This window comes from Schistocerca gregaria, chromosome 2 (assembly GCF_023897955.1).
Source record: "Schistocerca gregaria isolate iqSchGreg1 chromosome 2, iqSchGreg1.2, whole genome shotgun sequence".
NCBI classification, from domain to species: domain Eukaryota; kingdom Metazoa; phylum Arthropoda; class Insecta; order Orthoptera; family Acrididae; genus Schistocerca; species Schistocerca gregaria.
The window spans coordinates 320,174,186-320,188,654 of NC_064921.1; the positions used below are offsets into that span (position 1 = coordinate 320,174,186).

Genomic DNA, 14,469 nt, shown 5'->3' on the forward strand with positions numbered 1-14,469 from the left:
CCTATATCGGTTTCCTTCACGTATTCCTTCATGAATCGTTCTAGTCTTTGCATACCTGTCTTCAGAACGTGCTCATTTGACTCTAGTGTATATACCGTCCTGTTTACTCCCGCCAATGTGGCTCTTACCACTGCCACCTGTTCCTTTGTTAGCCTCAACAACCCTTCTGAGTTTTTCTCCATAGCATCTATTCTTTCCTTATAGTATGCTGCATCTGCTTCGTCCAACGTCCCGAACAGTATTTTACTTACCTGCCCGACGAAGTTGAATACTCCTCTCTTCCTTCTGGTCTCGTGTTTCGTTAGCTGCTGTACTAAAAGTTGCAATCCTGTGATTTTTTCCACATGATGGGTTACTTGTTGGTCTAGTACCCTGCATTCTATTAATCCTACATTTAATTGTGTTAGTGTTTCTCGGCACCTTTGTACCGCTGCCCTACCATACCTCTCTGCATTCTGAAACCTTTCTGTTATTATATCTAGATTTACGTATGTGACTATTCTCCATGTGGTACTGTATATTTCTACCTGTCCTCTATTATCGTAATATAGTTCTGATGAACTCGGAAATGGCGTCACTTGGTACTCATTTGTTGCATGCTCTGATGCAGTGATGTAGTATGCTGTTATCACTATGACGAATTTCACGACCTGCCACTTGAGTGCCATACCTGAAATTTAAAAGAATTGTTTCAGCCTGTTGGCATGTACTTTTGTTTCCTTATTTCTTTTAACTTTTATTACTACGTTAGGACCTTCCACTTTTAGTACTTCAAATGGACCTCTCCATTGTGAATCTAATTTCCGAGATCTACCCCGTCTCACCGACTCATCGTGCAGTAATACTTTATCTCCTACCTTGAAGTTTTTTGGATTTTGTTTCATGTCATACTGTTCCTTACTGATTTTCTTACTTCTTATAATCGAGTCTCTGGCCACTCTGTGGGCTTCCTGCATTCTCGCTCTTAGTTTATTTACATAATTTCATAATTGTAACTTACCTGCTGTGTTTCTTGCTGCAGTACTCCTGGTATGTTAACCTTTCTTCCGTATAGTAATTCAAATGGTGTGTATCCTGTGCTGCTGTGTGGTGTAGTATTGAACACAAAAATTGCATACGGTACCCATTTGTCCCAAGAACTTTGATCTCCTGTTACAAAGTGTCTGAGATACTCTACAATAGTTCTATGACTTCTTTCTAGTGCGCCATTTGATTCAGGGTGGTACGCTGTAGTATTTATACGCTTTACCTTCAACAATTTACATACACTTTTAAATACATCACTCAGAAAGTTAGACCCTTGATCTGTTAATAAAACTGATGGAATTCCATACCTTAATACTACGTTTTCCACAAATGCCTCAGCTACTGTTTCGGCATCTTGTTTGTCAATTGGGATTGCTAAGGTAAATTTACTCAGATCGTCTTGGAATGTTAACATGTACCTTTTTCCTGTATTAGATACATCTAGTGGACCCACTATATCCATCGCACACTTTCCGAATACTGTTTCTGCTGTGTCTGTAATTTCTAAGGGCATCCTAGTTTTCATTTGCGTGTTTTTATTCTTTTGACACGATGGGCATTTCCTAATGTAATTTTCAATGTCACGCTTCATTTCGCGCCACTGCTTGTATGCTTTAATTCTTTCGAGTGTCCTGTGCATTCCTTGGTGACCTCCCAAGGGATTGTCATGCATTTCCTTTAGTATATTTTCTTTTTCTTCGGGACTAATTTCCTCACCACTATCCGTTTCCTGTTCTATTTCACTCGACACTTGTGCTTGCCGCACGTTTACGGAACTTTCTTCCCCATTTGCTTTTGCTGCCGAGATCTCTGTCTCCACCTTCTGCTTCGCATCTATCTCTTCCTTCCCTTCATGCCTTATTCTACTCAGCGCATCCGCATTACTATTTAACTTTCCTGGCTTGTATATTACTTCCTAATCATACTCCTCGAGTTTCAGTCTCCACTTCAGGAGTCTCGAACTCGGATCTTTGACACTAAATATCCACGTTAGTGGCTTATGGTCTGTCACTACAGTGAACTTTCTGCCATATACATATGGTCTGAACTGTTTTACTGCGTAAACTATAGCCAACAACTCTTTTTCCGTTGTGCTATAATTTAGTTCGGCTTTGTTCAATGCTCTGGATGCATATGCGATGGGCAAGTCTTCGCCAATCTTCTTACCTTGCGATAACACTGCACCCAAGGCTGCGTTACTCGCATCCGTTGTAATGATGAACGGTTTCGTAAAGTCAGGGTACTGAAGTAACGGAGGGTTTATTAATTTCTCTTTTAGTTCTTCGAACGCATTGTTCTGACGTTCGCTCCATCGGTACTCCACTCCCTTTTTTAAGAGCTCATGGAGAGGTTTCGCAATCTTGCTGAAGTTAGCAATGAAACGGCGGTAGTAACCTATCAATCCGAGAAACCCTTTTAGTTCCTTAGTTGTCTTTGGCTGTGGGAAGAACTTCACCTTCTCCACCTTCGCCATATCTGGTGATATTCCTTTGTCAGTGATGCAATGACCTAGGAAGATTACTTGCCTCCTCAGGAATTCACACTTGTCTGGTTGCAGCTTCAAATTGTGCTCTCGCAACCTGTCAAATATTTCCCGGAGCTTTTCGTTATGCTCCTGCAGGTTTTTCCCATGGCATACTATGTCGTCTAGATATACAAAGCATTTCACTCCTTGTAAACCTGCCAAGACTGTATTCATCAGTCTCTGAAAACATCCTGGGGCTCCCTTCAGTCCCATCGGCATTCGTTTGTATTCGTAATGCTGATAGTTTGAGCTAAATGCCGTTTTCTCTCTGTCCTTCTCGTTCGTCAATATTTGATGGTACCCGCTTGCGAGGTCAAGCGTCGAGAAGTACTTAGCTTGCCCTAACTGATCCAGTATCTCGGAGATATTCGGTAGTGGAAATGCATCGCCTACAGTGATATCATTTAATCGTCTGTAGTCCACTACGATTCTCCATTTCTGTTTGCCACTAGCGTCTAGCTTCTTTGGAACTAACAGTAACGGTGCGTTCCAAGCGCTCTTACTCTCGACAATTATGTCATCTCTTAGCATCTGCTCTATTTGCTCCCTTAGCACTTCCTTTTGCGCTTCCGGGATCCTGTACGGTCTAGCGTTTACTACCTTTCCCGCGTGTTCCGGTGCAATCGGTATTCTGTGCTTCACTGCGGAAGTATAGGACAGGTTGTCCCCTGGTAGATGAAATACATCTCCGTATTCCGCGCAAACCTCTGCTAGAGCGCTTTTCTCTTCAGCGTTCAAATGATCCATTCTTAATTGCCTTCGCAACACACTAGTACGACTTTCTGTCTTTCCTATGACATTAGTACAACATTTTACTTCGCGTATTTTCCCTACTTTTTCTAATTCTTCCGTCATTAACCTGACGTTTCCTAACTGCACTCTGTCTTCTGACAAGTTTAATGCACTTACTATGCATTTCCCATTTCGCACTTTTACTAACGCTTCAGGTACATGTACCCCTTGTGCAATCTCCTGCCTAGGAATAATCATTTCCTTTTCGATTCCCCTTTTTACATTTCCTTCCACCTTTAATAACATTATTTTTTCCTCTCGGGGCCCTATTTCCCCGCCTACTTCTGAATCTTGTTCGTTCTCATGTCCCTTTGGCTCTTCCTCTACTACTAAGGGTATATCTCGCCCTTTTAGTCTCACTATTTTACCTGCATAGTCTAACTTAACTCTATGCTCTGTCAAGAAATTTCTGCCTATCAGTCCGTCGTACGGAATATCTAATCCTCTCCCGTACACGTGAAATTTTTGCCCTACTTGCTCAGAACCGTCCACACTTAAGTGTACCTGTACCGTACCTATTGTGCTGACGGCCTCACTGGTTACACCTTTTAGCCGAAGCCTTTCCGCTTCATTAATTGCAAGTGTACTATTTATCGGAATACTCGTTCTCTTGAGCAGACACAACTGTGCTCCAGTGTCTATTAGCAACTTCAAATATCTTTTTAATTCTATGCAGTATAAAACCAAAACGTCATTTTCTGTTGCACAGTCGATTACCCTAACTGAGGGTTTACCTATCGCAACAAGGCCCGACTGTGCGGCCTTGCCGCCTCTTAGTTTCCCTGCACCACTTTACCGGTTTTGCTCGATACTGGCACCCTGCCTTTTCTCCATGCGTGCCAGGGCCCTGCGTGACAATCTTTCGCGTAATGTCCCGGCCGCTTACACTTGAAACAAGCAACGTCTTTTACCCTCGTACACGGAACTCCACAGTTCCCTGGTAGATTACATTGTGGGCACCTCCACTCTCGTAACCCTCCATCAGCTTCCCTATGATTTCCTCTAAAGTCTCTTGTATCTATCGGCTGAATTTTTCTTAATCTTACCCGGCATTCCGCGTCTGTATGTCCTGGCTTGTCGCACCCGTAACAAAAATTCGTAAACTCTTTGCCCGTCATTATCCGTACTCTTCCCTCTGGCCTATTCTTTCTACACTTGCTTGCCATGTGCCCTCTCAATCCACAATTGAAACATTTCAAATCTCTAATATCTCTGGTATTCTTCACCGTTTCCTTTCCCCGGTTGAAAGTTACTCTTGGGGCTAGTCCCCGCTCTTTCATTGACAGTATTGCACTTTCTTCTTGCAATGCTAGTTCCACGGCCGCTGCTAGCGTGATTTCATCGCCTCTACTTCTTACTATCGTCTGTATTCTATCATTGCTTAACCCTTGTATAAAGCATGCTCTTCCTAGTGAATCAACCAGTTCTATTGCGCCCTTTAAGTTCTCCCTAGCCGTAACTTTGCTTACTGCTTCCCTGAAATCCCTTTGCATTTCAACTATTCGGCTTGCCCATGTCGCAATTGGCTCTCCTTGTCCCTGTCTCGATTGAAATACCTTGCACGCGTAGTAGTCAATGGTACGCTTACTCGCATAATTTTCCTCTAGAACATGTTTTACTTCCTGCCATGTCCCCGTGCGTTCCCTTACTTGCAGCCTCGATCTGGCCTCTCCGGTTATTTTGGCGTTAACAAACTTCAGTAACGTTTCGTGTTCCTCCGGTTTCACAAGTTCAAATGCAGCGTCTACATTTTCAATAAACTCCCTAAGATCTCTCTTATTTCCTTCGAACACTTTTGGAACTATACACAAGGCTTCTTTCACTGATATCTTACCGCTACTGGAGGATGACGGAACTTCGTTAGTTTGGGCCATCTTACCAACTTAACTATGTTAGCACTTTACAATACAAGATACAAAATTCTTAATATAATTTTATATGTACCGCTTCTCTTGTGGTGCGCCGTCTGTTCCGCTGATCCGCGTTGTCCCGCGTTGTGCCGCGCTGCTCCGCGCTGTCTCTGTGCTCTCTATGCCCGCGCTGTTCCGCGCTGCCGCGATGCGTCGGCCGCCGCTCTGCTGGGCTGTGCCGACCTCGTCGCTCGCCTCGGCTGCCGCTGCTACGGCTGCTGCCGTTGCTCGGCCCGGACCCCCGGTCTCGAACGCTGGCTGCTTAGGCACCTCTGTGCCTCGTCGCTCCGCGTCGTGCTGCCGCTATCCTGCGTTGCCCTGCACCCGCGAGGACTACTTCTCTGGACTCTGTCGTAGTGGGGCTACTAATGCTGAAAGTTGCGAGTCGCCACAACTTCCTGCTAATTGCCACAGTCGCTGTAGCAAAATCTACTGGCTCCTATCTCCTTTTTGCCTATATGCCTTTGTGGTACCCCACACCTGGCACCAAAACTTTTATTTATGTCGCGTCCCAAGCGTGGGTTTTGCGAGGGATTGAGCGACACGGTTCGTAAACGGGAATTAGCCGGTTGACCTAATTGAGAGGGAGACTTTTGATCTGGCTAAGATGTTAAATTCCCTGGTGTGAAGGTACAAGGCTAGGATGTTGGTAGAAGTAAACTCGTATGGACGTTATAAAAGTTCTAATTTATTCATAAAGAATACAGATCACCCTAACTGTGTAGTGATTGTACCTACAGAATAGCCAAGCCCATTACAGAGACGGTGACTGACTTCCACCGTTCTGGCTGCCTGATAGAACTTTCCAGCACTTTGCTGCCCACACTAGCACCCTACGTCAGAGTCCCGCGGTCGCTGCCTAAACGCTCATCGGCGACTATCTCCAACTGTCTGCCTGCAGCCCGCCCTCAGCCCAAGTCGGCTGCTACTCACGCTGACTACCGTCGCTGCCTAAACCCGAGAGAGAGAGATCCCCGGAGCGGCGTGCCTCCGAGTTTTGTTAGCTCTTCCCCTTCGACCCCGCCAGCGCTTGGCATGACGTAGCGTCGAGTGCAACTTTTCCTTATTAGGGATTGTTTTAGTATTAACTTCAGTACTTTTCTTCAGAAGCTGGGTGGAGGGGTAGAGGGGCCTCTCCCTATATGGTCACGCACTGCGTCCTGAGCCCTTCATTGGCTCCTCATGACGTAGTGCGGTCCCCACCTAGGGCCCTCTTTCTTTCTCTCTCCGCTCCCAGACTTCTCCCTCTAGCCAAGAGTGTTGATACTGCAAGTTATTGTTTATTAAGGGACCTGCCCAGAGCGCCCTGTTTATCTTAATAGCTGAGTCTGCTTCCTTGGTTATCACGCGCAGCTGCCTGGCCGCTTGGACCGCCGCCTCGGCTATCTGGCTGCGTCGTTATCTTTTGTGACCCCTCTGACACGCCTGGCGTCCCCTGTTAACTCTATCTCCCCGTATGATTTCTGGTGTATCGTCTGAGAACAACTGCATTTAGACTTGGCTTTTCTGCGGTTACAACAACTCTATCCGACTGAGCCACTGAGGACACAGAGGATAGTACGACTGTAGGGACTTATCCCTGGCACGCTCCGCGTGAGAACCACACTTCCAACTTTCTGTCCACACACTACATTTGTAGTGCCCTAGCCCACCATACTCATTACTCGTGGCAGTCAGTCTACCGATTCCCGTAAGAGTTCGGGCAATGTGAGTGCATCCGCACTCAAGAAGATCATTGGCCGGTAAGCCTTATCTACATGAAAATGGCATCTCTTCCTTCGGACATTTCCGAAAAGAACAGATACCATCAACTTTTGCAGCATGTGGTGTTGCAATTGGAACAGCCAGGAATGTATGTTCTAGACAGAGTAACTCGGATAAACTTAAGAAGTGCACATCATTCACAAACGGGGTCACATACAAAAAAATTGTTCTATTGATTCTTTTGATGGTATGAAAAATATAGGGAGATGACTCACCCTGTAAGGAAGATGAGATAACAGATTCAAAGAGAGTCAATGTAATGCATTACGCGTTTGTTTATTTGTTGCAAGTGCTTCAGAGTTGTGACAGTTCCCGGAGGGAGACACTCTGGGAAAGGACTACTTTGAAAATTTAGAGTAGCGTACGTTCCTGGACGAGTAAAGATGTTTGCACCGCCACTCACACAATGCTCATGACATAAAATATGAGGTTTTTCAGGCTTATACGGAACTACACTGAAAGTCTTTTGTTTCACTCGCTATCCACAAATGGAAAAGGTTTGGAGGAAAAAGATTCTGGTGTCATTGGCCGCACACTCCATGGTGGCTTTCAGAGCACAGATGAAATTGTATTGCAAGTATTAAACAAGGAGTATCAGAATAAATTTTGAACCATTCGCATACAATGAATCTCGTGCGTGCAATTTTATCCACTAACATTCAGTGTGTCATGTTTTAAGCTTGGTCTCTGACTGTTAACTGGTATGATACTAATGGCTGAACACAAGAGAATTTAGTTAACTGCTCATTTTATGTCTCAGATAAAAAAACAAACCGACTGAATTCATACTTTTTGATGCTGCTGAAGTACCTCACCTGCACCGATTTTCTCGGTGCTCTACCGATTTTCCAGCGAACGAATCCAACTGACAAGTTTATCCATGAGGTCCAGAATTCCCCTTCCTTCACTTGAGGTAGGCTAGAAAGATATCAGTCTTCTGGGACCAAAACAGTCTGAATTCTGCAGATATAAGACACATAGGTGCAGCAGGTGATATGAGATGCGAGGAGATGCTGTAACTGAATACACCATCTTGTAATGTACACCAATTCATTTGTGAAGGAGGGTAGTCTCACATATGGAACGAAGAATGGATATAAATGAGAGACAATAACCTCCAGTCGGTTAAACCAAATCATCCAACCATGATGTATCTCCTTCCTATCAAGCAGACATAATGAAATAATGATAATCCACTGCCAAGTATTTGACTTTCCCTTGATACATGGCTTTCCCCTCCATGAAGAACAGCCACCACTATGTGATGGTTACAAGATCGATAACAGCGCGACACATCTTGATGAAATACAAATCAACTGGAATGTCTGTTTAGCACAGCAGCCCTCCAAAATATGTTAAACGCCTCTCTCAGTCACGAAAAGTAATGTAAGGTGGATTCACCTTTGCGATGTACGTAATTAAAAATGTGTATGGGAACAATAATTTAAAAATTTGGGTGGGGGCCATAGTGGCAAAGAATTGGAATACAGATACTTCAGCAACCATTTCATTGCAAGGTTATTCTCTGTACTCTGGTCGTGAGTAAATACATGTTTACGTAGTTATTGCAGTAATGAAATCTAACAATACACACCATCTACGAGGTGGAATTCAAAATTTTCGGGACTGGTGCTGCCATCTGGAAAGTAGGAGTAGTAGATCTATGCACCGCTAGGTGGAGAGAGTTGCATATCTGATGAGTCAGAGTGCGGGGTAGTATTCAGTTGGGAGGACATGTTGCGTCTCCACAGTGATGTCTGTAATACTCTGTGTTTGGTGCGTGGCGATTTTACGATGGATCCGCAAACAGAACAGAGCATATGTATCAAATTCTGTGCGAATCTCGGGGAAAGTGCTACGGAGATTCTTGCAACGAGTCAACAAGGGTTTGGGGGACAGAGCATAAGCCGTACGCGTGTGTTTGAGTGGCATGCTCGGATCAGGGACGGCCATACAGATGTTGAAGGTGCTGCTCACACTGGAAGGCCCGTTAGCCGCAGAACGCCAGACATTATTGCCAAACTTCAACAATTGGTTCGTGTGGATCGACGTCGACCCATTCGAAATCTTGCAGATGAAGTGGGTATTGGTTATGAGACATGTCAACGAATGTTGACTAATGACTTGGGCATGCATCGTGTCGCCGCAAAATTTGTGCGAAGGGTCTTCACTGCCGATTAGAAGGCACGGCGTGTTGAAGTGTGCACGGACCTTCGTCAGACCGCATCTGATGATCCAACCTTCTTGTCACAGGTTATCACCGGCGACGAGAGCTGGATTTACGGTTATGACCCAGAGAAAGCAATAATCGTCCCAGTGGAAGAGCCCAGGCTCTCCAAGACCCAAAAAAGCGAGACAGATGAAGAGCAAAGTGAAGAGCATGATCATCGATCCCTTTGATACCAAGGGAATTGCGCACAAAGTATTCGTCCCACCCACCCAAACAATTCCGCATGCTACTGTGACGTTTTGTGACGTCTCCGTGAAAACGTGCAATGACGGCCCGAGCTTTGGCTACTGCATCACGACAACGCGTCACCCGTCCTTGCTCACCGGGAACTCTTTGGCAGAAAACAACATAGCGGTTGTACCCCTCCCACCGTACTCGTCAGATTTGGCGCCTTGCGACTTCGCGCTATTCCCAAAACTGAAACTCAAGTTGAAAGGCCGTCGGTTTGACACTCTAGAGAGGATTCAAGAAGCATCGCTGGCGGTGATAAGCGCCCTCAAAGAACAGGACATCCAGAATACGTTTGACCAGTGGCAGGAGCTCTGGGACCGGTGTGTACGTGCAGATGGGAACTACTTCGAGGGTGATGGTGACCATTAGTCCAAAGGTAAGGTTTTCAAAAGATGGCAGCACCAGTCTCAAAAATTTTGAATAGCACCTCGTACGAGTACACAACGTTTACCAATATTTCAGGAAAAAATGAAATTGCATTTAAGTGTATCCTAGAATTCTTTGAGAGCAGCATGCTGGTAGCCTCTTGTCAGTTTATTTCAAACAATTATTATTTCCGTAACTTATTCATATAGGTAGATGTAAGGATCATTTCTACTGCATGAATGTTCTGCAGTAGTTTGAGATCGTCCATTGCAAAAGTCTTCATTGCGCAGCGGCGCGGTTCCTTCCGTCCCTTTGTAACGAACCTGCACCTACCTGTGAACATTGCTTCAGCAGATCATCAGTAGGGAAGCCGAGCGAAACCTACTGTACTTCGACGTGAACCAGGCTGCAGTTAAAGTCACTAATCTACACTCCTGGAAATGGAAAAAAGAACACATTGACACCGGTGTGTCAGACCCACCATACTTGCTCCGGACACTGCGAGAGGACTGTACAAGCAATGATCACACGCACGGCACAGCGGACACACCAGGAACCGCGGTGTTGGCCGTCGAATGGCGCTAGCTGCGCAGCATTTGTGCACCGCCGCCGTCAGTGTCAGCCAGTTTGCCGTGGCATACGGAGCTCCATCGCAGTCTTAAAAACTGGTAGCATGCCGCGACAGCGTGGACGTGAACCGTATATGCAGTTGACGGACTTTGAGTGAAGGCGTATAGTGGGCATGCGGGAGGCCGGGTGGACGTACCGCCGAATTGCTCAACACGTGGGGCGTGAGGTCTCCACAGTACATCGATGTTGTCGCCAGTGGTCGGCGGAAGGTGCACGTGCCCGTCGACCTGAGACCGGACCGCAGCGACGCACGGATGCACGCCAAGACCGTAGAATCCTACGCAGTGCCGTAGGGGACCGCACCGCCACTTCCCAGCAAATTAGCGACACTGTTGCTCCTATGGTATCGGCGAGGACCATTCGCAACTGTCTCCATGAAGCTGGGCTTCGGTCCCGCACACCGTTAGGCCGTCTTCCGCTCACGCCCCAACATCGTGCAGACCGCCTCCAGTGGTGTCGCGACAGGCGTGAATGGAGAGACGAATGGAGACGTGTCGTCTTCAGCGATGAGAGTCGCTTCTGCCTTGGTGCCAGTGATGGTCGTATGCGTGTTTGGCGCCGTGCAGGTGAGCGCCACTATCAGGACTGCATACGACCGAGGCACACAGGGCCAACACCCGGCATCATGGTGTGGGGAGCGATCTCCTACACTGGCCGTACACCTCTGGTGATCGTCAAGGGGACACTGAATAGTGCACGGTACATCCAAACCGTCATAGAACCCATCGTTCTACCATTCCTAGACCGACAAGGGAACTTGCTGTTCCAACAGGACAATGCACGTCCGCATGTATCCCGTGCCACCCAAAGTGCTCTAGAACGTGTAAGTCAACTACCCTGGCCAGCAAGATCTCCGGATCTGTCCCCCATTGAGCATGTTTGGGACTGGATGAAGCGTCGTCTCACGCGGTCTGCACGTCCAGCACGAACGCTGGTCCAACTGAGGCGCCAGGTGGAAATGGCATGGCAAGCCGTTCCACAGGACTACATCCAGCATCTCTACGATCGTCTCCATGGGAGAATAGCAGCCTGCATTGCTGCGAAAGGTGGATATACACTGTACTAGTGCCGACATTGTGCATGCTCTGTTGCCTGTGTCTATGTGCCTGTGGTTCTGTTAGTGTGATCATGTGATGTATCTGACCTCAGGAATGTGTCAATAAAGTTTCCCCTTCCTGGGACAATGAATTCACGGTGTTCTTATTTCAATTTCCAGGAGTGTACGTCTCTGGAGAACGTTTTCACACGAAATGAAAAGTTGGAAATTTTGTCCTTAATTAATATATTCTGAAACTTAGGTGAACAAGTATCACTGCCAAGCCTGTGCTAGTCTCAACACAGGCACTCACAATACTTTTCACTCACGTTAGAAAGTGTATGGTGTTGCATTTCCCGAGAACGTAATAGCTACAAAAATACAGATTGTTTTTGATTGAGAATGCTCGCCAAATATTAAGTCTGTCGGTACCTAATGCCGTCACAGTTTTTAGCCACCGACCTGCTCAATACGCCACGCGGAATTTATGTCTTCTCTCGTCACAAAATTCACTTAAAAATTCCGAAATTTCTACACACCCATGGGAATAATTATGCCGTCACTTTGTAACACTTTTGATGTATGAAACAATGCTAGATCCGGCAACTTATCATTTCCATCGGAACTACTACTACACACGTCCGAACTGTTTCACGACTAGGCTCCGACTCCTCTCTAGAATACTCAAAGTCTTCTCTACCAGCAGAGGAAGGCGCGCGAAGAATATTGCTTTACCATTGTTCAGTTTACTCAACAGCCAACAGCAAAACAACATTCTCCCGCGTCAGTCCGCGCTTTTCATCAATACCCAATCGCAAAATAGTAAACCCAACGACTGCACTCTTTACCGACGTAATTATCTAATATGTTGAAGTTTTGTTTATGCATACAGTTATTTACTATTGTTATTTATACTTGAATTAACTCTCCCTTTATCATAAACTTACTTTAGAAATCTATTCTACAAAAATCCCCTTTGTCCACATCCATACTTCTTCGAAATGTTCCCACACTAAATCCCACTACATAACTCGTTAAACAATTATCTTCATATTAACATTAATCCACACTCACGCATCATTCATACTGCTAAAACACGTTTATAACAGAATGAGATTTTCACTCTGCAGCGGAGTGTGCGCTGATATGAAACTTTCTGGCAGATTAAAACTGTGTGCCCGACCGAGACTCGAACTCGGGACCTTTGCCTTTCGCGGGCAAGTGCTCTACCATGTGAGCTACCGAAGCACGACTCACGGCTGGTACTCACAGCTTTACTTCTGAGAGTGTCCGTCTCCTACCTTCCAAACTTTACAGAAGCTCTCCTGCAAACCAGGAGGAGACGGATACTGGCAGAAGTAAAGCTGTGAGTACCAGACGAGAGTCGTGCTTCGGTGGCACAGATGGTAGAGCACTTGCCCGCGAAAGGCAAAGGTCCCGAGTTCGAGTCTCGGTCGGGCACACAGTTTTAATCTGCCAGGAAGTTTCACTTTTATAACATTTTACATACACAAAAAAAACATAATAACACTTTATGAAAGTACTAGAACAGTTTATGAAAAACATTCTATTTTTAGTGCACTGTAGTGGGTACAATCGAAACGAAATCACAGTCCCCTATCCAATATTGTCCTCTATCGGCTGATACATAAACTATATGCGCGTCCAGTCTCGCGTCACCATCTGTCACTATCCAGCTCTGAGACACATCTCCCACTTAACTGCTTCCAAGTCAGGATCGGTATACGGCGTTACGCCTCAATTGGAGTGTGCAGCATAGAAATTCCGAATCGAGCTCTCTCAGCAGCAATTGTCCAGAATAGATTGCCAAGCTGATGTGTATAGCAGACACCTCGAAATCCATCACGCATATGGTCATGCCCGCTTAATGATTTGATTGTCATAGTAACACATGCCCATTCCTGCTTCGCGCACGCAGGTCTCAACAGCCATGGCGGAATGGGGCGGCGCGGCGGGCGGCGGACCCCCGATGACGCTGGAGCAGCTGCTGTCGATGGTGGAGAACATGCCGATGGAGGAGTCGGAACGCGAGGCGCTGCGCGAGAGCCTGGCGCGCCAGTACGAGGCCAGCCAGCGCCTGGCGGCCGCCGCCGCCGCTGGCGCCAGCACGCTGGCGTCCGGCCCGCCGCAGGCGCACGACCTGGTGCTCACCGCGCTCGCCGTCACCGTCGCCTTCATACTGCGTGCGTCTCTACACTGCTTCCTCCCCACTGCTAGCCTTCACTGTATAGGCTCCCGCAGAGTACATACTAGGACCTAAGAAAGACAGAGCTTCGAAACAAGTTTATTGAAAAACACATTGCCAATATGTGGCGTGCGTACTGTAAGACCTTCGCTACACACACTATCAGATTATTTGACTTGTCGCTCTAACGAAGTAGGCGAGTGTCAGCAATATGTCTCGTGGTCTTGTCGTGGCGTGTTTATCTCCTGCCGTTAGGTCAGGCGGTAGAAATGCCACTTGCACGTTTAGAGTAGCAGATTGACGGTAACCAACTTTAAACAGAACTTGATTAATTTTCACACACATTTATTAAAATAACAAAAAGCAACTTGATTCTGGATGCTGTTTACAATTGACAATCTGAAGTTCCTTTGGTCTTGGTACGTTAATCTTATTCTCACATATCTCTGATACTTGACAAAGTGTCTACACATTTCTCTTCATGGTTGTGTACAGGAATATGATAATCTGTTTAGGCGCAGACTGAACTTGACTATAGACTGGTACAGACTAATGCAGATAAATGCAGACTGACTAACCGGAGGTCTGTGCACTCTGTATAATACCTCGCGCGTTCAGGTATCACTGCGTGAGTGTGATCCGCGAGGAGAAAAGGTTCTACGTTAGCAGCAATCTCATTGGCTGGGCTACATATTAATACGCGGATCGGCGGAAGCAGAATTTGGTCCGTCTCTATTGCAGCGCCATCTCGTA

At 46.3% G+C, this 14,469-nt stretch overlaps 1 protein-coding gene across 1 annotated transcript in view; it reads left to right on the forward strand.

The window, feature by feature from the left end:
- The window catches only part of LOC126336958 (uncharacterized), a 119,422-nt gene that overhangs the window by 60,981 nt on the left and 43,972 nt on the right, over positions 1 to 14,469 (forward strand). Inside the window, exon 2 of the mRNA XM_050001158.1 lies at positions 13,450 to 13,714. Coding sequence (XP_049857115.1) covers positions 13,462 to 13,714 — 253 coding nt within the window. The 5' untranslated portion in view covers positions 13,450 to 13,461. The remainder of the gene's footprint in view (positions 1 to 13,449; positions 13,715 to 14,469) is intronic.